At 34.6% G+C, this 15,083-nt stretch overlaps 2 protein-coding genes and 1 non-coding gene across 4 annotated transcripts; 1 reads left to right on the top strand and 2 right to left on the bottom strand.

Moving 5' to 3' along the window:
• Positions 1-911: 911 nt before the first annotated feature.
• LOC115995272 (pheophytinase, chloroplastic) lies at positions 912-5,971 on the bottom strand. The gene is made up of 7 exons (XM_031119776.1): positions 5,632-5,971; positions 5,429-5,536; positions 5,207-5,345; positions 4,310-4,480; positions 2,052-2,292; positions 1,585-1,676; positions 912-1,351 (listed from the first exon to the last, which is right to left on the bottom strand). The coding sequence occupies exons 1-7, from the start codon at positions 5,744-5,746 to the stop codon at positions 1,078-1,080; spliced, it is 1,140 nt and encodes a 379-aa protein (XP_030975636.1). The 5' UTR covers positions 5,747-5,971; the 3' UTR covers positions 912-1,077.
• LOC115951103 lies at positions 3,358-3,503 on the bottom strand. Its single transcript, XR_004083230.1, has one exon. It is a non-coding gene; the product is annotated as a U4 spliceosomal RNA (small nuclear RNA).
• A 2,217-nt stretch (positions 5,972-8,188) lies between the features above and the next one.
• LOC115994229 (transmembrane protein 53) lies at positions 8,189-12,361 on the top strand. Of its 2 annotated transcripts, XM_031118291.1 has the most exons (5): positions 8,189-8,510; positions 8,599-9,232; positions 9,337-9,439; positions 11,465-11,646; positions 11,806-12,361. In XM_031118291.1, exons 1-5 carry the CDS (start codon positions 8,477-8,479, stop codon positions 12,068-12,070), a joined length of 1,218 nt encoding a protein of 405 aa, XP_030974151.1. In that variant the 5' UTR covers positions 8,189-8,476; the 3' UTR covers positions 12,071-12,361. The 2 variants fall into 2 exon arrangements, with proteins under 2 accessions (XP_030974151.1, XP_030974152.1); XM_031118292.1 differs by having other exon boundaries at positions 8,190-9,232.
• The last annotated feature ends 2,722 nt before the right edge of the window (positions 12,362-15,083 follow it).

Below are 15,083 nucleotides of genomic sequence, written 5' to 3'. Positions count from 1 at the left end.
GCTCGATATTCAGGATTAGAAGCTTTTTCTCTTACCAATGCAAAACTCGAGTGCCCATTTTTCACACTTTCCTCCACTATGTATTTTCCAATGTATCCAGTCCCTCCAATTATCAAAATCTTACTTTTTAGAGCCATTGAGAGAGAATTTCAAATGAAATGGATTAATGGGTTAAAGCAAAACAGAGAGTTTGGACTATCTTAGGGTAATTCTCAGTTTCAAACAAACCAAAGTTCCTTAAATACATAAACATTAACTTCCTTGTCCTTATAAATGCCTACCAATTAAGTCCCCCAATATAATGAAGGTTACATGAATGGCTCTATGTTGGACTTTTTCAAGTCTTTTTTTTAGACAACATCTCATCCTTTTGGTTTCCTTTGCCCAAATGAACAACATTCTCGTCCCTTTTTTTTTTTAGCACTGCTGACCTCCAACTGTTCTAATTTTTTTTTTAGAATCTTGAGTTCCATTCCATTAAATTAAGATCTAGTATTATTTTGATCTTGTCTACAATACAATCTATATGATCTGTAAGAGTCATCACCAACTCTAGCATTAGGCCGGTGATAACTTCTTCATACATTTTGCAACTGTGACAAGGTGCGAATGAGCACACTGCTAAAGATATGTGATTAAAAAAGGGGTCAAATGTTTGGAACACACACCAACAGATCTAACCAAATCTCCCAAGGCCAAGAATATAACTGAAATTTTTTATTTTTTGTAAATCACTAAAATAAACTTAAAATCTTGATTCTTACTATTTCAAGATGATTTGTTTATAATTTAAAAATAATAATAATAATAAGAGAATTAGTTCATGTCGCAAAAAGTAATTTTACAAAATTTCAAACCCCCCACTTTCCTTTTTTTCAAAAAGGGATGATGAAAAAAAAAAGAAAAAAAGATCAACATAATTATCACTTTTGTATTAAATGACCCCCGTAATGAAAATAACCTACCAACCTGCACAGCAAGCTTGAACCAAGCACTATAATGAATGCATTTACAATCATTTTACAAGCAAGACCTTGAGGAAAATATGAGTTGTAATTCTATTAGATTTGAACAAAGTTACAACGACTGGGGGGAGGCTTCAAGTTTTAGACCTGACAACCAATCCAACAAAGCCTTATTGGCAAGCTCTGGAACTTCATCATGTGGACAGTGCCCAGCTTTTAAGTTTACGAGAGACGTTTTTGGATAAAACTCTTTGATTCGGTTAGCCTTTGCAGGACCAACCCACGGGTCTAAGTCACCCCACAGCAACAACAGTGGGCAAGAGAGTTCACTCAAGACACCATCCAAAGTGTATTTGCTTTGGTTCAACATGAACCTTGTCATTAACCTGTGGACACCAATGAGAATACAGAATAATATAAATGTGGGTAGAATTGTATAGGCCAATAAAATCGTTTTTGTAATCAGCATTGCTTTATAAGCAGACCTAACTACAATTTCATATTCATTGTAAAGAAAGAAAATGGGCATCATCTTAGATGCCGGGGAGGTTCTTATTAATCCAATTCTACTATCTAAACAAACATGGAAGCCAGGTGGATGAGCATATTTCATAAGTACCTATAATAAACTTCTCCAGCATTAGGGTCAGCTGCTGGCCTTGTTATTGATTCCACAAGATAGTCATCCACATTGGAGGAATTTATATACACCTGTATTGGAAAAGGACATGCTTAACATAATGTACAAAGCCATGGAACAATCATAAACAGAGGGTGCTTATCATGACTTCAGGGAGTTCAACAGACAAATAAAATTGTCAACATGGAATACATTAGGAGATGGGAAACATATGTTCACTTCTTAAGGTACAAATATGATGCTTGAAGCAAGAATAAGCATCTTTACTCATTCATAACAATATATGTTTAAGCATTCATGTTTCATAACAGAAAGAAATCAGCATTTAATCCCGAATATATAATTGACATCCTGCTAATGCTAACAGAAATATACTTAAGCTTCGCAAACACCCATGAAGCGTTAAGAAGAAAAACTGTAGTTAAATTAGGTAGCAAGTGACTTACACTCTTTAGGACAGATTCAATGCGAGCTGGTTGCTTTGCTTGCCAGAACAAAAATCCAAGAACTATACGCTGGAAAATCTCCTTTAGTGGCTTTACAATTGCCTTCTGCAAGAGTGTTTCTTCAGACTCATTAGATTCACTATTCGCATTTCCAAACTGTCCTGCAGAATTTAGTAGCGCAACTCCAACAACTTGCTCAGGCAACCCAGCTGCTGCAACCAAAGCAGTAAAGCCTCCAAGGCTGAAAAATATTACCATGATTTACATAATTATTATTTGCCATGACATCTTAAAGAAAATCATCAGTGTTCCACTCAAGACAAAGGGCAAATTAAACTTTTTCATCCTAACCTATCACCCTGATTACACTTAATAGCTTGAACTATTGAAACACATGATTAACCCCCCAATTTGAAAAATACGTTTCACTTAACCCCCTACCATCTGTTCTGAAGTTAACTCTAATGGAATTTAGTATTGAAAGACCAACTTAACACTCAACTATATGTTTTGGAGAGAGGGGTAAATCGATCTTTCAATGTCAAATTTCGTTAGACTTAACACCAAACAAGACTTCAGGGGGGACATTGAAGCAAATTTAACTTTGAGGGGTAATCGTGTGTTTCAACAGTTCAAGAGGTTAAGTGTAATCGGGTGATAGTTTAGGATGGAAAAGTATAATTTGCCCCAAGACATATAGGCAATATATAGATTGAAGGAGTTTTGGTTTCCCCAAAGTTTCTAAGGATGTGATTCATTCAATTATGTATGACACATAAGTCATTCAGCTTAAAAAAAGAAGACAAAAAAAAAAAATCCATAAATCCATAATAAAAAAAAAAGAAGGTAGCTTTTGTTCAAAACAATCAACAAAAAAGGTTACTTTAAATTACATGTTAATGCAAAAATCCAAATATTATGGATCTGTAAAGTTGTATTCATAATATGATTTTTAAACATTTAGCTATTGTCCTGCTTTGCTGCGCCATTTTCCTTCCCCCACCCGCCCCACTTTTCCCCCCCCAAAAAAAAAAGAAGAAGAAGAAGAAGAAAGAAATCCTTTTCCATATGGTGTCTGCCTGTAGCAATTTTTCTACAGGCACATCAGGCAGAAATGTGAGCACAAATGAGGCAGCACTACAATGATATGCATAAAGTAGAGATTGCATTTTAGACATACAACAGACTTGAGCAAGGCATAAATACTATGCACTGAACTAGAAGGCTTACACTGTATTAGAACTCATTCAAAGAGGCGCAAGTCTTAAATACAAAGCCGTGCATAAAATGAGACAATGGCAGTTATGCAGTTATCATCTGGCCATAAGTTATCTGAAAACAAAGGAGAAATAACCCAGGCCTAAGAAGGGTTTTGGAAAGATTTTTCAACCAGCAGTAGATGCACCTTGGTTAGACCCTCACTAGCTGAATCATTGCCCCAAGCGCAAAGAGTTTTTGTTTTCTTTCTCAAGAGGGAAAAAAATTGGCAGACACATTTTCTTGTGGAATTTACATGGCAGTCACAAGAGCCAGCAACCTACTAATCATTTACATTTCTCACCTTAACCCACACACCAAGCACATATAGGGTAAAAATGGCAAATACAATCAAGTTGAAAAAATATCAAAGAAAAATTAGGGAACTACAAAAGCAAAATAAAAGAGAGATCAGACCAGATGATTCAATTAAAGAAACTCAGTTAACTTTATTTCCAGTTGTAAGTTGATACTCATGTTTACAGACCAAAAATCAAGCTAGAATACTGCAGTAGACAAAAAAGTTTAAGAAGAATTAATAGACTGCAATTCATTCAGCTACCAAAGGAAAAAAAATAATAATGAAAATAACTAGGATGCGCGGACACGGACGCGGGCAAGGGTACCGGTACGACATAGCGACACGAGCAAGTTTTGAAAAATTATAACATGAAACGGCAAGTATGACACCAGTATGACACGGGTACAACACAGATACGATACGGGTACAACACCCTAAATGAAGCGTCCGTGCATCCTCAAAATAATAAGGAAACTCAGAATGTAGAGTAGCCTTTAGAATATTTGATATAAGAGGAAATCCTAGTTTGGAGAACTCTAGGGATCCTAAATTCACTCCTGAAGCTGAAAGTGAAACAGAGGCATTTCAAGTTGCAAAAAATTTTCATCCCTAAAACCCAAGATAGCAAGCTATGGTAAAATTTCATCACATATAAACGAAGTGTAGAGAAAACAAATAGCCACTTATTTGTGGTCCTTACCTGTTTCCAACTACAACTGCTGGCTCCTTCACTATTTCCTTCAAGAAGTCCACTACTTGATCCCTCCATACCATGGCATCGTATTCGATAAGTGCTTTGTCACTCCACCCGAACCCTAACAAGTCTATGGCATAAACCTTGTATTTTTTGGCCAACTCAGGTATGTTGTACCTGCACAAATGGATAAGGGAAATAACTAAATCATACATATAGGCTGATAAACTAGGTATCACAACCAGACAACTAAACAAATCCAAAGCCATTTTCTCTAGAATGAAAGTCCAACCAAAATCAACTATCAAGTGACATAAGATAGTACCTAAGAATCCACATCCCAATTAGTCATATAAAAATTATTAGGTAAAATATAACATAAAAAAGCCCAAATTTTATATCATGTTTCAGATTAGGTCCTAGATTTTTAATTTTGTCAATGAAAGTCCCAAATTTATAAAATTGTTTCAATTAACTCTATTATTCACTTTATTCTGGGCAGTAACAGAGCAAATAAAAGCAAATAAACCATTAATTAAAACTTTGCATTTCACCTAGGGTTTATTCATAAATCAATTTGACAGCCATTGAACAGGGTAGAGGGAAAAACCTTCACTTAGGGTGAAAAAGTAATTTCCAGAAAATCAAAACTGATTACATAGGTGAAACATAAAGTTTTGTCAACAACCCTTTTCACAACTCCATTATTGCTATGAAATATGAATAACGGAGATGGACAGGAACTTCAAATTGAAAACAGTTTCATAATTTAGGACTTGATACTCACAGTAGTGGTGAATAAGATGAAATATGAAACTGACATGAAGGCACAAAATATCATCAGGATTAACATAAGATTAGATTAAGCGGAATATGAGAACATGGGCATCAAAAGAAACGAACCTCCAGTGAAATGCAGAGGCACCAAAGCCATGAATAAGAACAATTGGAAACCCTTCTCCTTGCACCACATAATGTATTCTATGACCCCGCCATGTCCAAAAATTGTACCCATCTGGCTTGAATTCCAATCTCTCAACCCCTATAAAAGAATTCGACTTAACCAAATTCAGAAAAAGAAACCCATATATGATATAATAATTAAAAAAGCGAAAGAGAACAGACCTTGAGCAGGTTCGGTTATCAAAGAAGAACCCATAACCGAAACACCAGAAGCCACAATTCCTCCTTTCAAAGCGAAGGCCCTTCTGCTCATCTCACATTTGCTGCTTCCTTCAAGTACACAAAGAGAGAGAGAGAGAGAGAGGTACTCAAAAAAGTTTAATAGTTAGTGATTTTATACTAAAAAGAGAGAGTAGTGGGCTTACGGTGTTGATAAAAGCGTGCGGACGAGATAAGTCTGTTGGGAAATGGGTTGAAGAGTTGAGTTCTGAGTGAAGAGGAAAGAGGAGCAGCACATGAAGAAGAAGGAGGAGAAGACATTATTGAAGCTTAAAAGACAAGACCAGGGACTATGTTTGACAAGACAAATGGTGGGAACTGTAGAGGAACTGAAACACAGATTTTTCTAGAAGAGTATAGGCAGCAGATTTTTGAAGTTGTAGTTTGAACCCGCGGTTTATGTTTATGTGGTTGGCGAAGCTTTGGTGTTGTGGCGGACTCCAAGCCAGATGAGACTGGAGAGACCTCTGTTTGCTTTTCCAACAGAAACGGTCCTTTTTTGTTTATTTATTTATTTAAAAAAATATTTACTGAAACTGTTGTAGTTACAATTAAAAATAAATAATTGAAGCCAAATGAGATCTTTTTCTATTGCTTCTTGGCTTTTCTGTTATTTCTCATTTTATTACATAATTTTTTTTTAGATATATTACAGCCATAGTTTCTCAAATAAAGAAGATATATTACCATCATAATACATCAAATCCCAAGTGACTGTGGTAAATTGTTACATGTTATTATTAATGGGGCAAAAAAGTAATTTAAGTAGCAGGTTTAAATTAGAACTAATAACAACTAATTATCTATGATTTGTTGTGACAGTGTTATAAATATATTGTGGACATAACACTTCTCTAAAATTTTTAAGATGGATTTAATATTTTTTATTATGAAATTCAATAATATAGCCAACAAATTACTACAACCGCATACTAAAAGTTGGCAAACAAGAGTAAAAAATCTTGTAACTCAACTAATTAGTGATATACTAATTAAGCTAACATTTCAACAAAAATACTTGATCTTTCCCATTTTAAAAAAAAATGTTTGATATTCATTTAGAGAAAACGGTAATTATCCATTAAACTAACATCTAAAGACTAAAATTTAAAAATAAAAAACTTTCAGTCCTATTCAATCTACTTTGGTCTTATTTGAACCACCTTGATTCATCGGTCCACTCGTTCATATTTGGTCCATTGTGGTCATGTTCAATTCTATTTGGTCCATTCTATCCACCTTGGTCCACTTCGTTCCTATTCTGTCCATTCTGTCCACTTTAGTATTATTCGGTCCTATTCGATCCACTTCAATTCTATTCGGTCCTAATCAACCCACTTTGGTCATTTTTTTTTTTTTTATAGGACAGTCTACTTTGGTCTTATTCGATCCTAGTCAATCCACTTCAGTTCCATTCGGTCCAGTTTGGCCTTATTTGATCCTATTCAATCCACTTCGGTCTTATTTGATCTATTTAATTTAGTATTTTTTTCCACTTTGGTCTTATTCAGTGCTATCCAATTTGGTCCACTTCGGTCTATTTGGTCCATCCTGTCTTATTCGATCCTGTTTGGTCCAATTCAGTCTTATTAGGTCCATCTTGTCGACTTTGGTCTTAGTCGGTCCTATTCAATCCATTTTGGTCCTATTCGGTCATGTTCGGTCCACTTCAGTCTTATTTGGTCCATCTTTCCACTTTGGTCTTATTCGGCCCTATTCAATCCACTTTAGTCCTATTAGGTCCACTTTCATCTAATTTGGTCCATTTTGTTCATTTTGATCTTATTTGGTCCTATTTAATTCATTGTGGTTTTATTCGGTTCACTTTAGTCTTATTCGGTTCATCTTGTCCACTTTGATTCTATTCGGTAATTTGAGTCCATACCGTCCACTTTGGTCTTATTTGGTCCTATTTAATTTACTTTGGTCCAATTCGGTCCATTCTATTTACTTTAGTCCAATTTGGTCTTGTTCTGTCCTATTCAATCCACTTTGGTTTTATTTGGTCCCATTCAATCCACTTCGGTCCATTCTGTCCACTTTGGTTCTATTCGGTTCAATTCAGTCTTATTCGGTCAATTTTGTCCACTTTGGCCTTATTCTGTCCTATTCAACCCACTTTGATACTATTCGGTCCATTTGGTTCTATGTGGTATAGTTCGGTCTTATTCAGCCCATTTTGTCTATTATGCCTTATTTGGTCCACTTTGGTTCATTTGGTATTATTCGGTCCACTTTAGTCTAATTCAATCCACTTTGGTCCTATATTGTCCACTTCTATCATTTGGTTCTATTTTGTCCACTTTGGCCCATTCAGTGCCTTCAATCCATTTTTATACACTTATATAATGGGAAAATGTAGGTTTGGGTTGAGAGCGTATATTTTAAATTCAAATTATATATATATATATATATATATTTAAAACTTGTAATATTTAAAATCTTAAGCATAATATTTATTATTACTACATTCTTATTAAGCTATATTAACGCTGCACTTTGGTCTACTTTAGTTCAGCTAAATTTGAGCGAAAGTTTTTCTAAACATGATGAATATGAATATACAATTGTATTCTTTAAGGCAATTACTCATTTATTTTAGTGTTATTATTTTTAAATAAATTACATAAAATTAATTATACCTTCAACCAAAAATATATATAATTTTTATTTAACAATCCAATACAATGCACGAGAGATTACGACTAGTTGGTTCATAAAATTTTAAAAATGAGTGGAATTAGTCTTTATGGCCGCCCTTCTCTTCTTCGTTTCTGCCATCACTCATCACTAATCACTCTTTAATCATTACTCACAGTCAACTCTTTCTTCTTCTTCTTCGGATCTAAAACGCATTTCTCTCCCCCCGATACGACGGCGTTCTCAGCTACCGCCACCGGTTAGGTAGCTGAAGCTGAGAATGCCCCCCTACCCCTACCGTTACCGTAGCACTGCGATAAGGATGCCACGTGGCACCATTCCCAACTGGTAATGCTTCTCTTCTTAGCTCCTACAGCCACAGTAGGTAAACCACACTAATCCCTAGCACTTTTTAGGCTTTGGCTTTGGATTCGATTAATAATAAAAAAATTTGCATTTTTCCGCTATGGAAGCTCCGGTTAAGTTCTTCTGTGGTAACTCCATTCTCAACCGCCAAGTCTTTGCCAAAACGGCCCCGTATTACGCGTCTTCTCTCATTTCACTTCACCGCCGAAACGACGCCGTAACAAGACCAAGACCAAGACCGAGACCCCAATGCGCGCTTTCTCTCACTGCCTCTTCCTTCTCAGCCAGTCCTATAAACCCTAACCCAAACCCCTTCTCCTTTTCGTCTCTTCTGTTTTCCAACCCAATCTCTACCACCAACAATTACTACGACCAATTCCTCGCTCGCTCGTCAAACGACGGCGTTTTCGCGTGGAGTCGTGCTCCGGAGAGATCCACCACCAATGGTGGAGTACTTGTGGGTGACAAAAAGCCGGTAGTGGCGGTGGTGTTGTTGGGTTGGCTCGGTTCCAAGACCAAGCACCTCAAGAAATACGTGGAGTGGTACAATTCCAGGGGCTTTCATGCGTTGACTTTCGTGGTCGATGTCGGCGAGCTGCTGTGGTTTGATTTAGGCCACAGAATTGAGCAGAGAATCGCGGCTTTGGCCAACGAGCTTGTATCCTGGGTTTCGGACAAGGAAGAGGATGGCAGAGAACGCTGCTTGGTTTTCCACACATTCAGCAATACCGGTTGGTTTGTGTAGGTTGATTGCTCTCTTAAAACTTTGAAATTACGCTTTCATTGGTTTTAAAGGATTGCGTGTCGGTGTTTATTAGTTGTTGTTTGCCTTGGTTTTTTTGCAGCTATGGTTCCATTCTTGAGATTTTGAAGGGTAGAGAAGACCTGATGGAAAAGGTTAAAGGATGCATTGTTGATTCGGGAGCAGCGGAGCCATTTAATCCTAAGGTAGAAACTAAAAAATTGAAAAACATCTACTAGTCTAATATGTTTGATTTCATGAATGTACATTTGGCAATTCTTATTGTGTTTTGCGTTGCAGCGGTGCCTAATTGAGGGTGATAGTAGCTTTTGATTGATAGACTATGCTTCTTTTATAATTGTTCTGTAGCATTGTTAATATAGCTTAAAGATGAAAGATGTGTGTGTGTGTGTGTGTGGGTGGTTGTGGATGTGTTTGTTTATTTTAGATAATGGTTTGCAACTAGATGAAATGAATCAATACTCACTCATTGCATGGGGCCAAACATCATACCATTTTTTAGTTCAGTGAAAATTTTGTGTCTCACAATTAGAATTGGAAGCACCTTTTAGTAAGTTTAATCATGATTGTAACTTGTCCGCAATTATTTCTACTCAAGGCTTTGATGAATTGCTATGCCATTTAGATGGGTTGTTAAAGCAGATGATTGGCATAGCAATGCATGAGCTTATTTCCTCCCTCTTTCATTCCTTGATAATAATAACACTCTACAGCATGATATAAAATTTTCTTCATTCTAACCAAAGGAAAAAAAAGAAAAACAGGAAACATCAATCTTCAAGCAAGCCAGTAACATAGAGTCATTTGCTTTGTGTTGAAAGTGCTCTTTTTTACATCTATTTAATTACTTAGTTGTTTTTCTTGGCCACTTTTATGCCTTAGATGATCATTAATGATTCTTCTCTTCTTGGACCACTATTCTCATCTTTGAAGCATTCTTTTTTTTCCCAAGTAAAGGTCATATTAATCTAAGTGGAAAGCAGTTTCTGCAATATTTAAAAAGCAGAGCTGCAGTTCTGTACATTGACATTGGACGGGGAGAATTCTTAAATAGCAATAGAGTGACTTTTAAGTACATTCAACTGTGCTAATCACCCCAGTCAGTCCAAATAAACTATTATCGATCTGGCCTGATTTGAAAGCAGCTTGAGATGAGCCAAGGTTCTCTTAAAAAGATGATGAAATTTACCAGTTTGAATTTCTCTTCCCCACTCTCCTTGGGCCAAAACTTACTGATTTAATTTTTTTTTTTTTTTTAAGATAATGAAATTTGTTTCGTTTAAATACACTATTGGTCCCTAATAAGCACAAGCGATTTTAGTCCCAAAGTTTAAAGTGATCTTTTTAGTCCCTTAAATGACATGGCCAAACAAAAAATTGACACATTGTCACTCCTTATGGACTAAAAGCGACCATTTTAAGTTTGTTAGGGACTAAAATCTATCACTGAAACTTCAAGGACTAAAAAACTCATGAATTAAAGTTTAGGGACCATCAGTGTATTTTGACCAATTTGTTTTTACATGGTAGCAGCTCTACTCTGATTTTATTAAAGTTGCAATTGTAATTGTGAATAATGCTAAACTTTACAACCCTTAAATTTTAATTGTGAATAATGTCTATCTTTACGACAACCCTTGAATTCTAAAAAGCCATCACTAAATCAATACCAACTTTAATGCAAGTGGGCAATGTATGTATGAGAAGATCTTTGGAAGCTGAAAGTTCTTGAGTTCCTTGAAAACTTGTTTCAACCTTGTTCAAGGTTTCAATCATGTTTCAACATGATAGAATTGCCATTTTTTCATACTAGCATCATGATTCAAGCAAGGTTTTGGATGGACATGGAATATTTAGGTCTATTCCAGGACTAGGAGCATGACTTTGCATACAAGATCAAAGAGTGGGGCCCCAAATGCACATGTATTAATGTATATCTCCCATGATGTCCAAATATTTGTTAGAATCTCCTCTCTTCTTAAACACTCATAAAAGATATAAACACTTGTTGCTAGAATGTTTATATAGATTAACTTCTTTGATCACATTTTCCAACCTTAAGTAAAAGTAAGATTTCTGGCTTGTTTTAATTTATTCTGATTTCCAGCTTCAAATTACTTTGATTAGTGTATTGCTCGAGGATGTTATTAGCACTCTCATTCTGATAAGCTGCAAATATTTTGGACGATAACATGTCATAACCCTGACAGGTGTGGGCTGCTGGATTTTCTACTGCTCTACTGAAGAAGCGAAACTCTGTAATGAATGAAACCAGAAGTGAAGTGAGCTTGTCAAAGATGCAAGGGAATGAACCTCCAATGGTTGAAACTGTGATTCTATCAGTTTTAGAGAGGCTTTTCTCTGTCTTGTTAAAGTTGCCTGATGTTGAATCGTAAGTATCTACGTATTTTAACATTGCTATCATATTTTTCTACTAAATTGTCTGCAAGTATGTTGCTAATCATATCAATTATTCCCAAGATGACAAGTAACTGGCTTTTGTAGAAAACTGTCATATTATGATAGCAGTTAATTCTTTCTGGTTTCGCAGGAGGTTAACAAAGATTGTGTCCAACCTCTCACAAAACCAGCCTTATTGTCCTCAGCTTTACCTCTATAGTACAGCTGACAAAGTCATTCCGTTTCAGTCTGTAGAGTTGTTTGTTGAGGAACAGAGGCAGACGGGGAGAAAGGTAAGGACTTTCAACTTTGGGTCTTCCCCTCATGTTGACCATTACAGGACATTCCCCAGCCTATATTCATCAGAGCTTCATAAATTCCTAAACGAGTGTTTTGCTGTAGTTAAGCAGTCATAACCGATTATCCAATTACAACTGTCATTTGTTTCAAGTATTGTTGTGGCATTTTTAATTCACCAGAGCAAATATAATCAGGGAATAATTGCCTACTCCTTACATTCTCCATGTGGTGATGGTTTATTACATTTTTGGACGGATGACCACTTGCAGTTGTTCTGAATGGAATGCTGCAATGCCATAGTTCATGATGATGTTTTCTAAATAATGCTCCCTTATTCATGCTTGTATTAGTAGAACTGGAACAGATTTGATCAGAATTTCAAGACTTTCCATTGCTAGTTTCTCTAATGCATGTTGTGGCTCACATATTGTAATAATAGAATCGTAATCGAACTTTCGATAAATTAATATTTTGAATGTAGGAAGCTTTCTTTCCAATTGTTCTCTCCTTTGCGCCATAATTGTTTTGAAGTCATTTTTCTCATACTGTTTCTTCTCTTTTGTTATTCGAAATGTGCTAATTATCATCAGCAAATTTTTAGAAAATTTTTATTTGTTTTCTCTACTTGGCTATGTGAGTGTGCTGTCTCCTCCTTGCGTGGTTATCGGTGGTGTTGATGTAGCTTGTGTTGTTGCTCCTCCGCTCTCCATTTGTCTGATTTTTTTTGTTGGTGGACGCGGGTGATAAATGAAGACATGATTTCTAGGTGGGTGATTTTATTTTTTATTTTTTGAGGGTGCTATGTCAGTGTTAAAATGTTGTTTATAACATACTATTCAAAGTAGACCCATACTTTAAAATAGCTTCAAAGCAGCCCCAGTTTTTACATTTTTATTTTAACAATTATTTTGCCAGAAACAACCATTTTAGGAATCATAGCTGAAATAATTTGATTTTATGGACTCGGCATTTTTAGGGGAATAAACCAAAGTGGGGAGGTGGTTCTAAATTAAACAAAGAAAGATATAATTCCATAGACGAGGGTGGAAGAATTTGAACCTGATATATCCGTTAGAAACATTAGAAAGTGAAAATTAAGCAACAAAGCTTTTGACACCATTATTACCAACTAAACAAGTTAAATTCGAGTACAATAAAATATCAAAATTTAAGGCTATGTTTGGTAACCGTTTTTTTCCTCAATTTTCTGTTTTCAAAAACAATTTTCTATTTCCTAAAGCAAAAAACTTGTTTGGTAACTTATTTTAGGCAAAAATCAAAAACTATTTTAAATTTCTATATGGTGAAGGAAACTGAAAATAAGTTTTGAGCTGTTTTTATTTTTCAGTTTTCACTCTCCTTAGAAAACACGCTAGTTACACGGCCTATTAATGAACCAACACACTGGTTTGATCCACATGACTGACAAAACTTTTCCCGCACTTCCACTTTTTCTCACTCAATATTTAGCGCCTAAATCGTATCTGATGAATACTTATATCTTCCTCTGCACCTCCACTTCCTCTGTGCCTCCATCTTCCTCACAAAGAAAACCTTGATTGAGAGAACCACTTGTAAGGTAAGTGATTAGTCTTCACCGGATTGTCCTTCAAGATTGTTTTATTGTTTTTCATCAAATTCTACTATTCCTTTTCTATTCATTATCTCTCCTTTTCTTTTCTTTTCTTTTTTTTTTTTCTTCGGTGTGTGTGATGTAGTAGGTTTGTGTGGGTCTGTCAGATTTTCTGAAGAGCTTTATAATTTTAGGGAGCCAATCATTCAAAGATACGGGTCTTTTCCTTTCTTCTTTGTTTATGGATTATTACGAAATTGCTAGAGCATTGGTATGAAATTGATTCCCTGGCATTGATGCCACATTATAAACTTTAGTTATTGATTATCTTTTATAACACTTGATTATAGTGTTATAGTTTCAGTCTTACTTATATGATTAAAGTTTCAGGTTTGAATGTTATATACAAAATATTTGATTTTATAATTCCTCTAGGTGTAAGGATTTTAAATACTTTGGAGCAAATGTGTTTTTGAATTAGAATAAATATAATTTAAATAAAAATTAACCAAACAAAACAAAATTCAACTCTTTCAAAAACAACTACCAAACAAATTTCCCAAATTTTGTTTTTGAAAAATGTGTTTTTCCTTTCAACTAACCAAATGTGTCTTTCATTTTGAAAACAGAAAAAAAAAAAAATTGTTTTTTCTTTTTCTTTTTCCCTTGAAAACAAGAAAACGAAAACAGTTATCAAACATGACCTAATTCTTTTATGCTAATTGTTGTGCTAAAGTAACCAATTTAATTCTATATTGTTTTTTAAAGAAAAACAAATTACTCTAAAATGTAAAATGTGAGGGACAATTTAAATTGGACCCTAAAATGATGTCATAACGAATAAGTTTTATTATTTTAACCTCAAAGTTTAAAATAAAAAAAAAAATTTAAGTGGACTCATAGATTAAATCTAAATAGAAAATATTAAATTTATTTTGTGTTTAAAAGTTGAAACAAAAGTGTTTGATTAAGTGATAGCTCAGTGTATCTTTTAAAGTGTACGGTCTCAACTTATATAATAAAATTTGTAGTGTTCTTAGCATTACTTATTTTTTTTTAAATAAAAAAAAAAGCCTCATTAAGCAAAATATAAAAAACAACTATTAATTTGAATAAACTTTTAAATTCATGTGCCATAATTTGTGTTACAATAGTAGTAGTAGTAATTGACATTTGCTTAAAATATCTCATTAACACATCAATCAATGCATGATAGCTTAAAGCTTAAATCTTGCACATTAAACTCAAAAATCACACACGTCAACTCATGTAAATTTACATTCTAGTTATACTAATCGTGTAAATATATATAGCTACTGTTTATATATATATCAATATTTTATTCATTTTTCTTACTCTCTCTTTCCATCTATTGAAATAGTAAAAAAATAAAAAAGAATTAATGCTATATTGAAATAAAATAGATAATATGATGTGAACCTATCTTAAAAGTTGTTATATAAAAAAAAAAAAAATTATACTAAAAAAATATTAAAAAAAAATGCGGGAGCTGATAAAAAGCTCATACATGCCACACTCCCAAAAAATATAAAAAA

This window comes from Quercus lobata, chromosome 6, assembly GCF_001633185.2.
Source record: "Quercus lobata isolate SW786 chromosome 6, ValleyOak3.0 Primary Assembly, whole genome shotgun sequence".
Classification (NCBI taxonomy): Eukaryota; Viridiplantae; Streptophyta; class Magnoliopsida; order Fagales; family Fagaceae; genus Quercus; species Quercus lobata.
This window is presented reverse-complemented; position numbering and strand designations above follow the sequence as displayed.